The following is a 21,345-nucleotide window of genomic DNA, read 5'->3' on the forward strand; positions in this document are numbered from 1 at the left end:
AAAAAAAAAAAAAAAAAAAAAAAAAAAATTTTAAAAATTAGCTAAAGAAGGCTGGGCATGGTGGCTCATCCTATAATCCCAGCACTTTGGGAGGCCGAAGCGGGCAGAGGAGTTTGAGACCAGATTGGTCAACATAGCTAAACACTGTCTCTGCCAAAAATATAAAAATCAGCTGGGCATGGTGGCACATGCCTGTAATCCCAGTTACTTGGGAGGCTAAGCCGGAAGAATCGTTTGAACCCAGGAGGCAGAGGTTGTAGTGAGCCGAGATTGCACCATTGCACTCCAGCCTGGGCAACAAGAGTGAAACTCTGTCTCAAAAAAAAAAAAAAAAAAAAAAAAAAAAAAAACCTACAGCTTCAGATGAAAATAATACAAAAATGTAAGAGGTGAGAAACAGTAAAGGCTTCCACTTTTGGATGACATCTCCCCACAGGAGCTGCATTTTAAGGAAACTTCGGAGAGTACTACCCAAACGAAAGTCTACACGCTCTCCTCCCAGCATCCCCGGCTTGCTCTGCTGCCGCTCATTAATGCTTGTCTGCTTGCCTTCACTTCAAGTCACTCCAATACTAAGAAACAGAACGATTTGGGCCTTGGGAGAGAAGAGGGGAGCAGCTCAATACACAGATCCTCTCCCTGCAGATCTGATGTCTTTTCATGATTATATAGCACATCTCATTAAAAAACCAAAAATAAAAAACCAAAACAGATCACATTGCTTTGGGGAAGACATTTTAAATGGTCCTTCTAGATTTTTTTTTTTCTTTTTACACTTGTCACTTAAGCTTTGATAACTCCCTAAGAATGAAAATGGCATTAGGGTACCAAGGGACTGGGAAAAGTCTTCTCAACTTACTTGCAGTAGCTGTAGATCCAAAGCCCCCACTGGCCGAGCTGAATGGGTTTTTGTTGGCTGCATCCTGACTGGGTTTTCCTCCAAGGCCACTGAAGAAACCTCCCCCTCTTCCAGTGTTTCCAGACCCAAACACGCTACCACTGGAAGAGGATGATTGCTAAAAAACAAAAGGGTCAGGAAGTAAGATAGGATGAGAGGTCATCGTGAAATGGCAGGCTGCATCCGTGGGCAGGAGGTACTCACAGCTGGTACAAATGGAAAAAGCAAGAGAACTCTGATTAGTTCTGGTACAAATGCTCTAACAACCACAAAAGAAGCTAGACTCTGGACAGGGACTTCCTACCTATGAGAAATTCTCAAGCTATTCCATGTTCACAGTTCTCTGAAAACATGACTTATAGTAGGTGGGAACTTTTAATGTTTATCTGCCACGCTGCCCACACTGTCTGTGTGACACAATACCAGGGTCAGGAAAACCAAACCCACAGGAGATCCACCAAATAAAAAGTTTGAAAACATTTACAAGCTATTATGAACACCCCTTATTCTGATTCCTCCAGTGTTTGGCTGAACTCATCAGCAATGGATAGTAAGTGATTTTCACTGTCTTTCTCTCGATTTGTGCGCTTTTATTTCATAATGACTTTCCCAGTGCTGCAGAAGTAAGCTTAAATTAGCTTCATTGTTGAAATGATGACCAAAGCTGAATTCGGCCCAAGTTCGCAAATCTCATGCTCAGAAGATGCTGCTAGTGCAGGGACAAATGCTGACTCGAGGCTGTGTCAGGTCCCAGACACTTAACTTCTCTGGAAGCTGGTTCTTAAAGAACAACTGGGTTACATCTGAGGGGCCAATTCACATTAGTTAAGTGTCATCTCTCCGTGGCTGAGAATGCAGAATAAGATGGACTTTAGAAAGGGGCCACTGTGCACAGAAACTTGCAAGAGCAGAGCGGTGTTATCGATTCCCTCCTGTAAAATGGGGGTAATAAACTACCCACCTCAACATGGTGGCGAGTGAATTACATGAGCCAAGAAATGTAACATACTTTAGAACAGAGCCTGAAACAGACTTATATGCTCAAAAAATGGTTGTTCAGTGTTTTAACCACAATGAACCAAAAATCAAGCACTCTTGTACGTGCTAGACACATTTCTAAGTATTTTCTAAGTGATCATTTAATCTCTACTCGTTGAACCTCCAGGGGCCACTTCTGAAACACCCCCCACCCCCCAGGGTATCCCCTCCTTTCTACTCTGGCCTGAGCCACCTAACCCCAAGCTTTTGCCCAGACTATGCAACAACTTAGCTGGTCTTTTGCTCCCACTACGGTCTATGTCTACACAGCAGCTAGAGCACTACTTGCAATGCAGTCACATCATTTCGCTCCTGTCTACCAATTCCAGAAGGCCCTACATGATCTGTCCCTCGTCCACCGCTCTGATATCATCTTTTATCACCCTCCTCCTCACTCAGGATAGTCACACATATCTTCTGTGCCTCAAATACAACAAGCTAATTTCTGTTTTAGGGCAACATACTTAATGTACTTCCTAGTCTCTTTTATTTCCCCTTTAAATTTCTTAACAACAACGACGACGACGACGACGACAACAAAACAGTACCAATTCACTACAACCATTTAAAAACTAGGAATCCAATCCAGTCCTAACAAAAAATGGCTCTGATAACTAGTAAACTGCCACAGAAAGGTAGGAAACCTAAAAATGAATGCATGCACGTGGAAGGTATCTGACTGCTTAGCTGACATCCATGCATCAGGCTGAAACACAGAAAACTGCCAGTATATGAGCATTTTGCCTGACAAGGCTCAGAAACCTCAAATGGTTCAGCTTAATTTTTAAAATGTGATTTGATAGGTTGGGGGCAGTGGCTCACACCTATAATCCCAGCACTTTGGGAGGCCAAGGCAGATGGATCACCTGAGGTCGGGAGTTAGAGACTAGATTAGCCAACATGGAGAAACCCTGTCTCTACTAAAAATACAAAATTAGCTGGGTGTGGTGGTGCATTCCTGTAATCCCAGCTACCTGGGAGGCTGAGGCAGGAGAATCGCTTGAACCTGGGAGGTGGAGGTTGCAGTGAGGCAGTATCACGCCACTGCACTTCAGTCTGGTCAACAAGAGCGAAACTCCGTCCAAAAAAAAAAAAAAAAGTGATTTGATAAATAATGGCTTCCCATAAAAATGAAGTTCATCACTAACATACTTTACTGAAGTCAACATGAATTGATAGTTATTGTATCCTCATAAATGGGTGAGGGAGAATTTCATTCATTTTGAGATAAATAATAGGCTTTAAAACATAAAATTATGGACAATCTAAAACTGTACAAAAGCAGACAGAAGAGTATAATGAACCCTCCAGACACCCAACAGCCAGATACAACAATGCTCAACTCATGGCCTGTCAGATTTTGTCTTTACCCCCAAGTACTTCTTATCCTTTATTACAGTGGAGCAAATCTCAGACATATCATTTCATCCACTAATTTTCCTGTATAAATCTATAAAACAAACCATCACCCCATGACCATTATATCTGAAAATTTTAACAATAATGCCTTAATATAGTGTAAGAAGTAAGGAGTGTTTAAGATCTAGACTTAACAATATTGCCAAAAAAAATCAACTTGACTCTCCTCAAGTCTCTAGACCCAACCACCACTGCAGAGGAAGTAACAGAGGGTCGAGAATGGTTATCGGGGAACCAGACCCCATTATTTCAGTGTAGGTTCTTTTCTATTTTCCCTAAGTGTCGGCTGGTCTGAGAAATAAAGGGAAAAAGTACTAAAGAGAGAAATTTTAAAGCCGGGTGTCTGGGGGAGACATCACATGTTAGCAGGTTCCGTGGTGTCCCCTGAGCCGTAAAACCAGCAAGTTTTACTTATGGATTTCAAAAGGGGAGGGGTGTACGAATAGGGTCATGCTTCAAGGGCAATAAAATATCACAAGGCAAATGGGGGCAGAGCGAGATCATAGGACCAGGGTGAAATCAGAATTGCTGATGAAGTTTCATGTCCCACTGGGCATGCATTATCATTGATAATATCTTATCAGGAGACAGGGTTTGAAAGCAGACAACAGGTCTAAAATTTACTAGGCAGGAATTTCCTAATCCTAATAAGCCTGGGGGCACTACAGGAGACCAGGGCTTATTTCATCCCTTGTCTACAACTGTATAAGACAGACACTCCTAGAGTGGCCATTTTGGAGACCTCCCCCTAGGAATGCATTCTCCTTCTCAGGGCTGTTCCTTGCTGAGAAAAGAATTCAGTGATATTTCTCCTATTCGCTTTTGTAAGAAGAGAAACATGACTCTGTTCTGTCCAGCCCCTCAGGTCAGTGGTTATCTCCCTTGTTCCCTGAAAATCGCAGCCATCCTGTTCCTTTTGGATGCCCAGATTTTATATTGTTCAAACACAGATGCTCTACAAATAATTTGTGCAGATAACGCAATCATCACAGGGCCCTGAGGCAACATACATCCTCAGCTTATGAAGATGATGGGATTAAGAAATTAAAGACAGGCATAGGAAATCACAAGAGTATTGACTGGGGAAGTGATAAATGTCCATGAAATTTTCACGATTTATGTTCAGAGATTGTAGTAAAGACAGACGTTAAGAAATTATAAAAGTATTAATTTGGGGAACTAATAAATGTCCATAAAATCTTCACAATTTATGTTCTTCTGTCACGGCTTCAGCAGGTCCCTCTGTTCAGGGTCCCTGACTTCCTGCAACAGATGGCACTCACTTGGAAGCTGTGCAGTCAGCAACCAGATCATGGGAAACGCCACAGGACAAATGAGCAGCTTTGTTCAACAACTGAATTACCAGGAAAAATTCAAAAAGGAGACATGAAAGGGGAACCTATAGATAAAGAGACTTAAGAGACATAGCAAGCAATCTCAATGTGTGCCCTTTATTTGGTCCTAATTCAAGAAAACAAAATGTAAGAAGAAAAGAGACATTTATGAGACTTTTCAGAGAGGCATTTCCTGACCATCTAACCTAAACCATCTTCCCCAATTATTATCACATCATGCTTTATTTCTTCATAGTACTTAACACTATTTGAAATTATACTGTTTTATTAAAGGATGACTCCCTCCATCTAATGGAAGCTCCATGAACACAGCCATTTTCACCTGTCCTACCCACCATGAATTCCTATATGAATGATTAAATTAATCTGAACAGACTTTGGTTTCAGCACTGGTTCTACAATTCACTAGCTAAGTATTCCATCTTAACAAAATGTTGAGTCTTCTGATCCATGAATATGGTATGTATTTTCATTTATTTAGGTTGTCATTAATTTCAACAATGTTTTATAGTATTCATTGTATAAGTTTTGCACTTCTTTTGTGAATTTATCCTACCCATTCTGTCTCTTACCCTTCCAGGATTCTGATTACACCTATGTTGGACTGCCTGATATTGTTGCATAGATAGCAGAAATGCTCTATCCATTTTTTTTTTCCATCTCTCTGACCTTCATTTTAGATAATTTCTATTGATATGTCTTCGAGTTCACCATTCTTTTGTAGTATTCACTCTGCTGTTAAGCCTAATTTTTTTTAATTTCACATACTAGACTTAAACTTCAAATACAGATAAAGACTTCTGTTTTTCTTTTTTTCTTTCTTTCTTTTTTTTTTTTTTTTGAGACGGAGTCTCGCTCTGTCGCCCAGGCTGGAGTGCAGTGGCGAGATCTCAGCTCACTGCAAGCTCTGCCTCCCGGGTTCACGCCATTCTCCTGCCTCAGCCTTCTGAGTAGCTGGGACTACAGGCGCCCGCCACCTCGCCCGGCTAGTTTCTATTTGTATTTTTCGTAGAGATGGGGTTTCACTGTGTTAGCCAGGATGGTCTCGATCTCCCGATCTTGTGATCCGCCCGCCTTGGCCTCCCAAAGTGCTGGGATTACAGGCGTGAGCCCCCGCGCCCGGCCAAGAACTTCACTCCTTTTTATGGCTGAAAAGCATTCCAGTGAATGTGCAGACCACATTTGTTTGTCCAATTCATCTGCTGTTTCACACTTGGGCTGTTTCCCCCTGTTGGCTACTGCGAATAAATGCTGCAGTGAACACGGATGTACAAGTATTTGTTCGAGTCCCGTTTTTCAACTGCTTTGGGCATTCTACCCGTGTAGAACTGCTGGGTCATATGCTAGAAGTACTATATTTAGCTTTTTGAGAAACCACCAAACTATAGTAGCTGCACAATTCTGCATTCTCACCAGCAATGTATGAGGGTTCTAATTTCTCCATATTCTTGCTAACACTGGTTATTTTTATTTTTCACTTTTTAAATGATAGCCATCCTAGTGGATGTGAAGTGGTATCTTAACTAATTGTGGTTTTGATTTTCATTTCCCTCATTAGTTTAATGCTACTTGATCACCTTTTCATGTAATTACTGGTCATTTATTTTGCTTGCCCCCATCACTGCCAACAGCTCCTTCTCCAGCCAGTACATTTTCTCAGTCTTTGGTAAGGCCTCTCTACTACCTGCTCAAACCCAGACCTGGCATCTGCCCCTAGCAGCAGTTGTGCCACAGTGCTCACACCTATGATGGGCTCCACTCTCTGGAAATCAGTTCAGCAAGGCTTTCTGCCACTCTTCAATAGTCCCATTATGACAGATTTTCCAAAGATGATCACAGCATTACTTCTAGTCCCATATGCTCTTCTAGAGCAAGAGGTGGCCTCTGTATCTCCTCTTGAACCTGGATGGGAATTTGTGAGTGCCTTGATGAAGAGGATGCAACCTAAGTGATGTTCTGTGACTTCTGAGGATAGGTCATAAAAGGTTACACAGCTTCAGCATGGCTCTTCCTCTTTCTTGGAATGTTCATCCTTGGAACCTAGCCACCATGTTGTGAGGGAGCCCAGGCTACACAGGCCAAATGTAGGTGTTCAGCTAACAGCTCCAGTTAAGGTCTGAGCCAACAGCCAAGCCAGCCACTGACAGAGTGAGCCTTCAGATGACTCCCGCCTCAAGTCTTCCCTTCTTCCAGCTGAGACCACAGATACTGTGAAGACAAGCCATCCCCACTAAGTACATCCGAAGTTATGACCCACAGAATCCAAGACTATAATAAATAAGTAGCTGTTGCAGGCTACTAGGTTTTGAGGCAATTTGTTATACAGTAGTAAATAATTCCAATACTGCCAGAGTAAGTGTGATTTCTATATTATCTGATTTTTTCTTGGTGTTATTATGGCAGTGAAGGTTTTCTATATCCTTTTACATCCTAGCCAGAATCTGTCCAGCATCTTTAGAGTTTTCTGAGGATACTTCTGCTACCTGAAAGGTCATTCATTTCCACAATGCCTGTCATGTGCTAGACACAGTCTTTAAGCATTGGAGATGCAGCAATAAATAAAAACAATAAGGCCCCTGCCATCATAGAAAAAAACCTTGATTTCAATCTTTGGCCCTTCCAACTGCAAACATAATCTCTGTGGAGGAGGAATATGGAGTGGAAGGGGAAGTAACAATATGGAGTTTATCACAGTGATGTTTTCTATTTCTTTGGTTCAACGTTGTGCTTGTCAGTTATACATGTAGCTGAATTTCCTAGCTGGATAATATTCTATTATGGGACCAGATATGGTGTCTCACGCCTGTTATCTCATCAGCACTTTGGGAGGTCCAGGTGGGAGGATCACTTGGGCCAGGAGTTCCAGACCAGCCTAGGCAACGTGGTGAGACCCCTTCTCTACAACAAATTGAAAAAATTAGCTGCGCGCGGTGGCTCACGCCTGTAATCCCAGCACTTTGGGAGGCCGAGGTGGGCGGATCACGAGGTCAGGAGATCGAGACCATCCTGGCGAACATGGTGAAACCCCGTCTCTACTAAAAATGCAAAAAATTAGCCGGGCGTGGGGCGCCTGTAGTCCCAGCTAGTCGGGAGGCTGAGGCAGGAGAATGGCGTGAACCCAGGAGGCAGAGCTTGCAGTGAGCCGAGAGCGCGCCACTGCACTCCAGCCTGGGCGACTGAGCGAGACTCCATCTCAAAAAAAAAAAAAAAAAAAAAAAAAAAAAAAAAAAAAAAAAGTTGGGCGTGGTGGTGTATCTGTGGACCTAGTTATTCTGGAGACTGAAATAGGAAGACTGCTTGAGCCCAGGAGATCAAGGCTGCAATTACCTGTGACTGTGCCACTGCACTCCACCCTGGGTGACAGAGTGAGATCCTGTCTCAAAAAAAAAGAAGAGGGCTGGGTATAGTGTCTCATGTCTGTAATCTCAGCACTTTGGGAGGCTGAGGCAGGCAGACTGCTTAAGCCCAGGAGTTCAAGACCAGCCTTGGCAACATGTGAAACCCCGTCTCTACAAAAAAATAGAAAAAATTAGCCAGGCAGTGTGTGTACCTGTAGTCTCAGGTACTTGGGTAGCTAAGGCAGGAGAACCACTTGAGCCTGGGAGGCGAGGGTTGCAGTGAATAGAGAGATCACATCATTGCACTCCAGCCTTGATGACAGGAGTAAAACCCTGTCTCAAAAAAAATAAAAAAAGAAAAAAAAATTTTATTGTGGAATAATATAAATTTACCTACCCATATGAATGTTGATAAACATTTGGGTTGCTTCTAGTTGTAAGCTATTATAACAATGTTGCTGTGAATATACTTGTATCCTGATACATACCTGCACAACTTTCTTTACATCCTGCACAAATTTAGGCTGGGCATGGTGGCTCACGCCTGTAATCCCAGCACTTTGGGAAGTCCAGGTGGGCAGACCATCTGAGGTCAGGAGTTCAAGGTCAGCCTGGTCAACATGGCGAAACCCCATCTCTACCAAAAATAAAAAAATTAGCTGGGCGTGGTGGTGGGTGCCTGTAATCCCAGCTACTTAGGAGGCTGAGGCAAGAGAATTGCTTGAATCTGGCAGGCAGAGGTTGCAGTGAGCCAAGACCATGCCACTGCACTCCGGCCTAGGCAATAGAGTAAGACTCTGTCTCAAAACAAAAACAAAAACAAAAACACAAACATAGGCCAGTTACAGGAGCAGTACATTTTATTTAATTTCTCTGTGGCATTTGGCTGTATAAATATACCACAATTTATTTATCCATTCTTTAGCTCATAAGCATTTGGACTGTTTCCTGTGTTTAGCTATTAAGAATATTCTGCTGTGAACATTCTTACCCATATCTTTTGGTGAACAAAGGCACTCATTTCTGTTGGTTACATATTAAGGGTAGATTTGCTGGGCCAAGAGGGATTTTGTATATAGTTTTGATACTGCCAAATGGTTTTCCAAAGTGGTTAATATGAATTTACACTCTCACTAGCAATATATGAGTTCCCAGTTGCTCTTCTTCCTCACCAATACTTGGTACTGTCAGCCTTTTAATTTAATTTGGGTATAGTTGTCTTTTTGAACTATAGGAAATCTTTACATATTCTGAATATAATTACACTGTTGGTTACATAGGCTACAATTTTCCTATTTAATGGCTTGTTTTACCCTAAAATTAAGAAGGCCATAATTTTAGTGAGGTCAAATTTTCCTTCTTTCCAAATAATATCTCTTAGAATTTCTTTTGTTTTCTGAGATGGAGTCTCGCTCTGTCGTCCAGGCTGGAGTCAGGTCTGCTAGATGTAAATTCTTTCAGGACTGGCTTATCGGAAAAAAAGTCTTGATTTCTACTCATTCTTTAGATATTTTTTGGTGGATTTAGAAATGCTAGGTGGTCCGTTCTGGCTTTCATGGTCATTGCTGAAAAGTCTGCTGTCCGTCTGCCTATGGCTTCCTAGAAAGATAATCTGTCTTTTCTCCAGTTGCTGTTAATGTTTTATCTTTGGTGTTCTGCAGTATCACTAGGACAGGTCTCAGAATCAGTTTCCTTTTATGCATTCTCGTTTGGCACTTGCTGGGCTTCTGAATCTGCGGGTTACTATTATCAAATAGTTTCGGAAGTTTCTTTCTCTCTTCTCCTTCTGGAATTCTGATTCAATGTATGTTGCATTTTCTCCCACAGGATTTTTTCTCTTCCGTGTCTTTTGTTTTGCTTTCTGTGATGCATTCCAGATACCTCACCTTAACCTACCTTCTAGTTAGGTCAGCAAACTACAGCTCGGGGGCCAAATCCAGCCCTTGGCTTGGTCAGCAAACTACAGCTCAGGGGCCAAATCCAGCTCACTGCCTGTTTTTGTAAACAAAGCTTTACTGAACACAATCAAGCTCATTCGTTTACATATTGTCTACTACAGCTGCTTTTGCACTACAATGGCAGCATTGAGTGCTTCCGACAGAGGCTACCCATAGCCCTCAAAGCTGGAAACGTTGACTACCACATTCTGTTCTAGTGTGCCACTACTCCTTTCAGAAGGTCTCATCTGCTCCAAATATAGCCACTGAGTTTAAACGTGAGTTTAATCATTACATTTTCTTAGAAATTCTATTTGGTTCTTCTTCAAATCTGCTATGACACTTCCTATGATTTTCTATTCCTTACTGGTATTTTCAAGTTTGTCTTTGATTTCTTCTAAACTCTGTAAGCCCCAGCTGCTTGATAGTTTAGGTAGTCTGTGCAAAGGTAATGTCTGATGCTTATTCTGGCTCTTGCTCATAGTTCCTGGTTTCCTTGTGTGTCTCATTTAGGGACAGAAATCACTTGTAAGAGTAATTCGAAGGCTAGGTAAAGTTCCTCTCCTTCAGGGTGGGCCTGCGCTGCCTCTGCCAGACACCTGGAGGCAGCATCACCCTGGAACCATTATCAGCCTAGTCACAGGCTGAGACCTGTCAACATGGAGTCCCAGCTGATTGTGGGAGGGTCTCTTTTAGACTCCCCACTTTGTGCATATCTTAGTTGGTGATTTTTGTCCCTTCACCTTAGGGGTTATTAAATAGAAAATTCACATTTTCTCAGATTAGTAAATGCTGTGAGGGCACAACTGACTTGTGGGCTCCACTTTACTTCTCTAGGTTCCCATTTTCCTTTTGGCTTGGTAAAATACCTTGTTAGTTTATTGGTGCTTTTAAAAATGGGGTTTTTATGTTTTATCTAGCATTTTTTAGCAGTTCTCAGTAGGGAACATGGTTCCCCTGAATGACTTAGTCCTCTACTACCAGAAAATGGAAATCAGAAGTTCTACTTCTCTCTTAAGAAAGATCACAGACTAGGGCAGAGCCTATCTTCAAAGGAAAACAGAGATGATAAAGAAAATTTCTTTCTGAACATGTATAAGAAACATATATTATGCCTACCACTTTATTAACTCCTTGACTAATACAAATTCTACCTTCAGAAAGTCACAATCCTTTCTGATAAATCAGGGTATCTTTCTTCATAAGGGTTCCTTAGGAGGTTACTATGATCTAAAATGATCTCAATGTAGCTGGTGTCTGATGTAACAGTTAATTTAACCTCTCTGGGCCTTCAGTGTGCTCATCTCTTAAATGGTGATAATAATCTCACCTATCTTATGGAGGTGCTGCGATGCTTACATGAATTAATTTGTATAAAAGACTTAAAATTATGCCTGGCACATAGATAACTGCTAGCTATATAACATCAAATAGCTCAGTTCACCAAAAGGAGTCTCCGGGCTACATATAGCTTAGCAGAGGGGACATATATGTTGCCAAACCTTCTTCCTCTTTTTTCTTTTTAAACAACCACTTAAAAATATAAAAACTGGCCAGGCACAGTGGCTCACGCCTGTAATCCCAGCACTTTGGGAGGCCATGGTGGGCGGATCACCCTGAGCTCAGGAGTTAAGAGACCAGACCAGCCTGGGCAATATGGGAAAACCCTGTCTCAACTAAAAATACAAAAAGAAAAAAAAAAATAGCTGGGTGTGGTGGCACAAGCCTGTAGTCCCAGCTACTTGGGAGACTGAGGTGGGAGGATGACTTGAGCCTGGGAGGTGGAGGCTGCAGTCAGCCAAGACTGCACCATTGTCCTCCAGCCTGGGCAACAGAGTTAGACCCTGCCTCCAAAAAAAAAAAAAAAATAGATACACACACACACACACACACACACGCATACATATAGACATACACACACACACAAACACTATTCTTAAAGAAGTTAAACAATGAACCCCCAAAAAGCCAAATGGTATATTTAGCCCTCAGACTGTAGTTTGTCAACCCTTGGCCTAACATGCAGGGGACTGATAGAAATCATGCGATGTGGCCAGGCGTGTCAGTTCACGCCTGTAATCCCCTTGCAGGAGGATCGCTTGAGGCTAGGAGTTTGAGACCAGCCTGGCCAACACAGTGAGACTGTGTCTCTACAAAAATAAAAAATTAGCTGGGTGTTATGGCACATGCACATAATCCTAGCTACTGGGGATGCTGAGGCAGGAGGATTGCTTGAGCCCAGGAGTCTATGGCTAGAGTGAGCTGTGACTGTGCCACTGTACTACAGCCTGGGCAACAGAGCAAGATCCTGTATCTAAAGAAAAAAGGAATCAGGCAATGTGCTTTCAAAACACTTTCCCAGAAGACTGTGGAAGGAGGATCAAAATTCTAGTGGTCCTCCTTAATCAGAGGCTGAGACTCCTGCATCTCCAAGGCAGTTGAAGGGAGCATAGTTTAAGAACCACACATGGCTATTGGCTGGATTTAGATATACAACATGAACTGATTATTTAACAGTGAAGAAAACTGAATGGGTATGATACATGTTGACATGAATGAAGACAAGTGCATATTTACCTGGCCAAAGACTGTTCCACCAGTACTGGCTGCTTGACCAAACACAGAACCAGTATTACTAGACCCAAAACCTGTAAAATACAAAGAAAACAAAAATTCAATTTGGATTGGATGAGTCTTTTAAAACATTAATTTTTTTTTTTTTTTTTTGAGGCAGAGTCTCGCTCTGTTGCCAGGCCGGAGTGCAACGGTGCGATCTTGGCTCGCTGCAACCTCTGCATCCCGGGTTCAAGCGATTCTTCTGCCTCAGCCTCCTGAGTAGCTGGGACTACAAGTGTGTGCCACCATGCCCAGCTAATTTTTGCATTTTTAGTAGAGACGGGGTTTCTCCATGTTGGCCAGGATGGTCTTGATCGCTTGTCCTCATGATCTACCCGTAGCCTTGGCCTCCCAAAGTGCTGGGATTACAGGTGTGAGCCACCACACCCAGCCTAAGTTTGTTTCTTTTTAAATGACATTCAGGTGTGCTAAGATAGCCCATAATAAATCAACTTATGAATAAAATGTTTCCCCATCTAGTCTGGAGAAAATTCTGAGCAAATACTTTAAAGACCCTTTTTCATTGCTAACATTTTAAAGTAGTGTAAGTTCAAAGCCCTGGGGAATGAATCCTCTCCTACCAAACTCCAAGTGGATGGGGGCTAAGAAAAGCTTATGCTCAGACTTTCAGTGACCAGAAATTCTTTCTCTTTTTTTTGAGACGGAGTCTCGCTCTGTCGCCCAGGCTGGAGTGCAGTGGCCGGATCTCAGCTCACTGCAAGCTCCGCCTCCCGGGTTCACGCTATTCTCCTGCCTCAGCCTCCGGAGTAGCTGGGACTACAGGCGCCCACCACCTCGCCCGGCTAGTTTTTTTTGTATTTTTTAGTAGAGACGGGGTTTCACCGTGTTAGCCAGGATGGTCTCGATCTCCTGACCTCGTGATCCGCCCGTCTCGGCCTCCCAAAGTGCTGGGATTACAGGCTTGAGCCACCGCGCCCGGCCCCCAGAAATTCTTTCTAATGACTGACTTAATATTATGAATATTTCTACTCCTCGGTTTCTTCTGAATCTCAAATACCACATTCTTTCAGAATAGCTTATCTTTCTTCCAGATGGCATAACATGGTTGAAGTGCTGAGCTGAACAGGGCCTGGGAAGATGAGGCAAAACTATTCAACAAAAGAGCTCCAGACAAGGAGCGAGAAGGCAGGAGTTTTATTCTCATTTCTTTTGGAGACAGAGTCTCGCTCTATTGCCCAGGCTGGAGTGCGGTGGCGTGATCTCGGTTCACTGCAACCTCCACCTCCCAGGTTCAAGCGATTCTCCTGCCTCAGCCTCCCAAGTAGCTGGGACTATAGGCGCCTGCCACCACGCCCAGCTAATTTTGTATTTTTAGTAGAGAAGGGGCTTCTCCATGTTGGCCAGGCTGGTCTCAAATTCCTGACCTCAAGTGATCCCCCTGCCTCGGCCTTCCAAAGTACTGGGATTACAGGCGTGAGCCACCATGCCTGGCCTCTTTCCTTATTTCTGTCACTGATTGGGTAGGTGAGCTTGGACAAGACTCAATTCCTCAACTAGGGCTGAAGCAGACAGCTCAGATACCTTTCCACACAGATACTAAATGAAAGAAGATTCCTCCTTGGGTTCTGAATTTGTTGAAATAGTATGGCCACGCCTGTGCATGAGGTCTTCTCAAGTTCTGACTGCAGAGCAAATGCCGCAGTAGTGATACAGACTGTGTTACACGTCCTTCTCTCTTTTAAGACTCATAGGGCCTTCTCCTTGCCCATTTTTTGGACGAAGTCAGCACATTTCCCATCATTCAGTGGCCCTCCGGCCTCTTCACAGGGCATTGGGTGGGTCTCAAAACTGTGTCTGTCTTTTCAACACCATGTCCTTATAGCTGAATTTAGGAGGAGTGTAACAAACATTTGTTGAAGAAAGGAAAATGTTTCCTTTCTAATAAATTATGAGCCATTTTCAAGTTATCATCAAATAATGAATTAGCAGTTACTAGTAATCTTGCCCACAACGAAATCATTGATCCTTGCTTTTCTCCTAGAGTCTACTGCTGAAGAATTACCTTTCACAAGATAACTATCAGAAAGCAAATCTCAGGACAGATTTTCAAATTGCCTTGCTTATTGATAACTTTTAGAAGTAAAAGCAGCTGCTAAAACGGAAAATGCAATAGTGAAGAATTAGGTTTCACTGTCAAAAACAATAAACTGTAGTTTTTACAAAAAGTCACAACATTGAAAATAGAAAAAAACCCAAATTAAATGTCAGTGACTGCGATTACAGCAAGAAAGATGGTGTCGGAGGGGACAGAAAACACTGGCAGGGTGGTGGACTATGATGACACTTGGATTCTCCTGCTGGTTCCACCGGCACTATCCTATCTGACATTAGAGCAGTCTCCTTGAGGCTTGACAGCTTTGGGTATAATGATCTCTAAAGTGCCTTCCAAATTTGAAATTTCCTATTTATTGGTCATTAAATTACTTGCCAGGACCTCAGCTAAAGATGCTTGTTTTTCCCCCATGAAACTGGCACTCCGGTGGCTTGCAGAGTGGAAAATTTGCTAAGAAGCAAAACTGGAGCTGCATTAAGCTGTAATGGATCCAGCCAATTAGGCCAAACAAGTTCTGGAGACCACATGTGCTCCAAACTGTCTTCTTTAACCTACAGATTATTTTTGGGTTTCAAGTCTCCCCTTTCTTTTAATTACAAAAGTAATAGGGGTCTGTTGCTAATGTTTCAAACAGTAGAGAGGGAAACAAAGTAAAAAGCTTCCACAAATTCTTACCTGAAGCTTGACAAAAGCTGAACCCAGAGGATGCCGCTGTTGTGGTGGCAGCTGAGGTACCACCAAATACAGAGCCTCCCTGTCCAAAGCCAGGACTCTGCCCAAAAGCAGGAGGGTTGCTTTGGCCAAACAGCCCCCCTCCTGTGTTGGCAGAAGACTGTCCAAATGAGAAGGAACTGGAGCTACTGGTACTTGAGGCGGCACCAAAGACACTTCCACTGGTGGATGTGGGGGTGGAGGAAGCAGGCTGACCGAAGGCAGGCACGGAAGTGAACCCAGGCTGACTGAAGGAAAAGCCACTTGCAGCACTGCTCGCTGACTGCCCAAAGACTGAGGCCTGCCCAAAGGCTGTCTGTCCAAAGACCCCTGGGGCTGTGGTGCCAAAAGCTGGGCTGCTAAACCCTGAGCTGCTGACCTGTGGTGTGGCAGCTGCTGTGCTGGCTGTGCTACCAGTCTGCTGCCCAAACAGGCTTGGTGCAGTGCTGGCTGCCACCTGCCCAAACACGGGTGTGGCAGAGGGAGCAGTGGCTGTGCTGTTGGTGAGCTGGCTGAAAGCTGAGCTAGAACTGGCAGCAGGGGGCTGAGCAAAGACTGATGAGCCAGAAGTGACGGTACCAAATGCTGCTGCCTCTGCAGATGGGCTGGGAGCAACAATGGATGTGGTGCTGGGGGCTGTGGAGGCGCTTGATGTTTCGACGGCCACAGGGCCTGCACTTGAGATAGCGGCTGCTGTGACAGCAGTCTGCCCAGGGACAGAAAAGGAGGAAGCAGGTGGTACTGCCTCTGTCCTGACATCAGGGACCCCAGTGGTGGCTGGGGTAGCCTCTGCAGAGAGTGCTACAAGACCAGTACTAGATGCTGCAGTGCCAGAGTTGCTGACGGCAGGCTGGGCAAGAACAGGTTCTTTTTTAACAGAGTCAGGAGTTTGCGGAGGAGCCTGGGGAAGCTGGGCTGAGTGTTGTTCCTCTAGAAGTGAGGTTGCTGATGCTGAGACCTCACTGTCGCCTGGCTTCTCAGGCAAAGCTGATGAAGTGGCCTCTTCTGTGCTTCTGCCAGAGGACATAGGCAGGGAGGGAGTAGTTGCTGAACTCAGGAGGCTACCGAATGACAATGTGGGGAATGATGTTGGAAGGGGAGTGGCAGCTGTAGTTGGTGGTGGGGCAGATGGGGGCACTGTGCTATTGGTCTGTTGGCTTCCAAATGAAAAACTAGTCTTGCCACCACTTAGAGATGTCCCACCAAAACTGATGACTCCAGAGGATCCTGCACTGGTGACTGGCAGACTGCCAAAAACGCCAGTTGAGGAAGTGCTGGTGGCTGCTGCTGGTGCTACTGTGGTGGTGGTTGCAGAGGAGGTCACAGGGGGTTCCGTGTGCTTCCCTAACACTGAGGGGGCAGTAAAATTAAACCCTGAGGGCACGCCTGACGTCTTGGTTGGCTGGGTACTAGTTAGGCTTGTGGATGAAGCCTTATTGGTTGGCTTTGTAGAATCATCTGCTTGGCCAACCCGCAGTCCTGAAAAACTTCCCAGAGTCTCTCCAGCCAAAGAACTTGGAAACAGAAGCTCTCCCAACTTGGACGGTGGGGTTTCCAGCTTACTAGAGGTGGTGGAAAGAGCAGTTCCAGAAGGTGCCACAGGTCTGCTGCTAGATGCGGCAGGTTCTCCTGGGGTGGTGTTTGATGCGGATGTGATTCCTGAGGGAGGTGAGCTTTCAGGAATGACCTCATAAGAAGGTTTGCTTCCCCCACCAAATGAGAATGCGTCCGGCTGGCTTGACTCTTTAGTGGAGGGTGTTGCCCCTAGCAAGAAAAAGAAATTAGAAAATGGGTTGGATTTAGCAAAGATGACCCATTCCATTTCCATTGATTGTGTTTCTAAGCCAAAGTTTCTCTCCTTCCTCTACAGAGTCAGGGTGCCTTGTTCTCACAGCAGCTTTCTCTAAGGAGGTGGAATGCATGCTTCTCCACACAAACATCAGCTCTGAGTTGTCTGAGGTGAAAAGGAAAAAATATCTTTTTATGACCATTAAATCACAACAAATACAAAATATCTAGAATATGTGAAATTAACATATTATCCCAAAGAGAAATAAAAAGGCCTCTTCCCTTAATTTACCCTAGCTGTGTGCTTTCCTTAACAACATCCTCGGCACAGCACTAGCCTGTGGACCTCCTGATAGACCAGGACTTGATTTGAAGTGGAAGTTCTTCCTTCATTTTTATGGGCAAATAAAGTGTCAGTCCATAGAAAATAATTTTTATGTACAATTAATGGCTACTTATTAGTGCTCTACTAAGTCAGCTATCTGACAGAGGCAGCACAGGCTAGTGGTCAAGGACATGGGCTCTGGAGCTACGCACTCTGCCACTTGCTGGTTGTGTGAATCTGGAAAGGTTGCTTTACCTCTCTGAGTCTCAATTCCCCCATTTGGAAAATCCAGATCATTACAGTACCTACCCTCAGAGAGCTGTTACAAAGATCGCATGAAATATGGGTAAAGCACCCATAAGGCCTGGTCAAACAACAGTGGTTAATAAATAAAAGAGTAACGATGCCAGGAGTGGTGGCTCACACCTGTAATCCCAGCACTTTGGGAGGCCAAGGCAGGTGGATCACAAGGTCAGGAGTTCGAGACCAGCCTGATCAACATGGTGAAACCCTGTCTCTACTAAAAATACAAAAATTAGCCGTGTGTGGTGGTGGGCACCTGTAATCCCAGCTACTCGGGAGGCTGAGGCAGGAGAATAGCTGGAACCTGGGAGGTGGAGGTGGCAGTGAACTGCGATCGCGGCATTACACTCCAGCCTGGATGACAAGAGTGAAACTCCATCTCAAAATACATAAATAAAATAAAAGACTTAATTATAAATGGATAACTGAAAGGCATTTAACAAATAGATCTGGTTTCTTTACAGGTCTTCAAATTCTTTTAAATGTTAAAAACATGCTATTGATGGAATTTTTTTTTTTTTTTTTTTGGGATAGAGTTTCACTCTTGTTGCCCAGACTGGAGTGCAATGGCACAATCTTGGCTCACTGCAACCTCGCCTCTCTCAAGTGATTCTCCTGTCTCAGCCTCCTGAGTAGCTGGGATTATAGGTATGCGCCACCACGGCCAGCTAATTTTGTATTTTTAGTAGAGATGGAGTCTCTCCATGTTGGTCAGGCTGGTCTTGAACTCCTGACCTCAGGTGATCCGCTCGCCTCGGTCTCCCCAAATGTTGGGGTTACAGGCGTGAGCCACCGTGCCCAGCCTATTGACAGATTTTTAACAACATGCATGGGATCAGTGCATTTGCTGGTATGTTATCAAGGAAAAAAATGAGTTTGGTCTTTCATTTCTACAGTCTATCTATTACTATGTCTATCTTGCCCTACAGAATCACCCTATAAATTGATGAAATTTTAAATTACAGATAAAAAAAATGGAGAAATTTTAATTCACATATTAGCGTTTAAATGCTAAAGTACAGACCTGATTTTCCAGAAGCAAATCCTTTCCTTGTCATTAATTATAAAAATAGAAATCGTTCACATCAGTTTCTTAAATTAAGCATATTTCTAATGCACATTAGCAACACTGAACTTATTGCAGATACTGTAAATAAGACTCAGGAACAAGTCAAATACTAACATCTGGGCAAAAATAACCTGTACTTGTTTAGAGAAAACACATGAGTAATGCTACTGAACACAGTCTGTACCTTGTGCAGCAGTGAAATTAGAAGACGGTGTTGGTGTGATTATCCCAAAATTAAAGCCAGTCCTAACAAGTAGAAAAAGAGAAATTAAAAAGGAACAAACCAAGGCACAATATTACCCTCTTAATATTCCATTTTATCATTCATTCATACAAACCGCCCTCAGGAATTTACAATCTAGAAGATAAACGACAACAGAGTCAAAGCACCTATCTTAGAAGCAGTAAGGCAACTCTATGATCTCTAAGCAGAGAGAAGCAGTTTGTGGGTGAGATACGATACGGATAGCAGTTGAGAGCCCGTTGGGGGATGGCTGGGCTTTCTGTAGCAGAAGTTTGTGTGGGGACTTCTCGCAAGATGAGCAAAGCTGCAGCACATGACAAATGTGCACGTGGGAATGGTGGCCAGAGCAGATGGTCTGTTAAGTGAGAGGACAGAGGGAAGGTCTGGCGAGACAAAAACACTTAGACTAGGAAGAGCCTCTCAGAACCCCTCCAAAACCAACAAGCATGTCAGAGAGTCCCACACTGCTAGGGAAAACAACGGATACAATGAAACAGAAGCCCTATCTCAGTCATTTTGACAGAACTGAGTTTTAGGGCTAGGAAAATCTGGTTCAAAAACTTGCTGACTCCTTTCACCATTTCCTCTCTCCTTCTGTACGTTTTCTTTACACTGTAAGTGAAGACACCATAGATAAGGAAGAACATCCCACGCCAGTGTGAATCAGAACAGATTATTCACTGTGATAAAATCTCAGGCCAGGCATGGTGGCTCACATCTGTAATCCCAGCATTTTGAGAGGCTGAGGCAGGTGAATCCTTTGAGCCCAGGAGTTTGAGACCAGCCTGGGCAACATGGTGAAACCCTGTTTCTCCAAAAAAAAAAAAAAAAAAAAAAAAACCCAAAAAAAAAAAAAAAAAAAAAAAAAAAAAAAAACCCCAAAACCAAACAAAACAACAAAACCCCAAAACTAAAACCCAAAATTAAAAAACAAAAATCAGCCAGCTGTGGTCCCAGTAGTCCCAGTTATCAGGGCGGCCAATCAATCCTTGAGGTGGAGGTTGTAGTGAGCCACGATTGTGCCCCCCCCCCTTTTTTTTTGGGGGGGGTGGGGACAGAATCTTGCTCTGTCACACACACACACACATACACACTTCAAATCGCAGATTTTAAACTAGCTTTAAAATGTAAGAGACCAAGCACATCAAATATACTAAATAATGTATTAACTTAGACACTTCTGCCCATCATATTAAAAATAAAACAAAACACAACATTTCTTTGTGAAGAAATTTTATCTAACAGTGTCAAGCCATTGATTCAATGACCCCACCTTTTCTGGGTTATTTTAAAAATGGGAAGAGGGCCAGGCGCAGTGGCTCATGCCTACAATCCCAGCACTTTGGGAGGCTGCGGCGGGTGGATCACTTGAGGCCAGGAGTTCAAGACCAGTCTGGCCAACATGAAAAAACCCCATCTCTACTAAAATACAAAAATTAGCTGGGCGCGGTGGTACACACCTGTAATCCCAGCTACTTGGGAGGGTGGGGCAAGAGAATCACTTGAACCCGGGAGGTGAAGACTGCAGTGAGCCAAGATCTCACCACTGTGCTCCAACTAGGGTGACGGAGTAAGACTCTGCCTCAAAATCAAAAAAAGAAAAAAAGAAAAAAAAAAAGAAGAAGAATATCATTTCACGGAAGACTGATTATTAGCCATCTGTAAAGGATGTAATAATTCTTGGCATTGACCTACTCTTTAAAATTTGTTTCAAATTACCTTTGGGAAATATAAAACATAATGATTTATAATAAAGAAAAAATATACATATTACTTTCCCCCTCAAATAATATTCTAATACCCTCTTTTCTCCTTAGGCTGAAGGACACCCAATATATTAAAATCAGGAAAAAGAGACTGGTTAACATGACCCCAGTTACAAACGCATAAACTGAAGAACTTAAGAGACTTTTCTAATGGAACTGAATGCACAATGCTTCAATGGCAAAAAATCATTTTGACACATTTTGATCTCAGTTCCACAGAGTCTAACCCCGTCACTGCAGGGAAGAGAATGCTTCAGCAGCTCACACAGGTTTCAACATGAGTGCTCGTAGCACAGAGAACAGGCACCTTAACAAAGGCTCATCTTGAGATGAGGTTTAGAAGATTCTTTCATTTTTTAAAAACAATTCAACTTTACAAGTTCAGCCATCATTGTTTTTTTAAAATTAGAAATGGAAACAGATTCCTCCACATCTGTATAAAACCTCAAATTTCAAACGCCTAT

At 43.3% G+C, this 21,345-nt stretch overlaps 1 protein-coding gene across 1 annotated transcript in view; it reads right to left on the reverse strand.

Annotated features, from left to right (window-relative positions):
• NUP214 (nucleoporin 214) overlaps window positions 1-21,345 on the reverse strand; it is a 112,203-nt gene that overhangs the window by 18,880 nt on the left and 71,978 nt on the right. Inside the window, exons 27-31 of the mRNA XM_017849892.1 lie at window positions 19,335-19,419; window positions 19,056-19,132; window positions 15,351-17,150; window positions 12,563-12,633; window positions 860-1,016 (exon numbers count right to left, since the gene is read on the reverse strand). Coding sequence (XP_017705381.1) covers window positions 860-1,016; window positions 12,563-12,633; window positions 15,351-17,150; window positions 19,056-19,132; window positions 19,335-19,419 — 2,190 coding nt within the window. The remainder of the gene's footprint in view (window positions 1-859; window positions 1,017-12,562; window positions 12,634-15,350; window positions 17,151-19,055; window positions 19,133-19,334; window positions 19,420-21,345) is intronic.

This window comes from Rhinopithecus bieti, unplaced genomic scaffold (assembly GCF_001698545.2).
Source record: "Rhinopithecus bieti isolate Rb0 unplaced genomic scaffold, ASM169854v2 scaffold_31823, whole genome shotgun sequence".
NCBI lineage: Eukaryota > Metazoa > Chordata > Mammalia > Primates > Cercopithecidae > Rhinopithecus > Rhinopithecus bieti.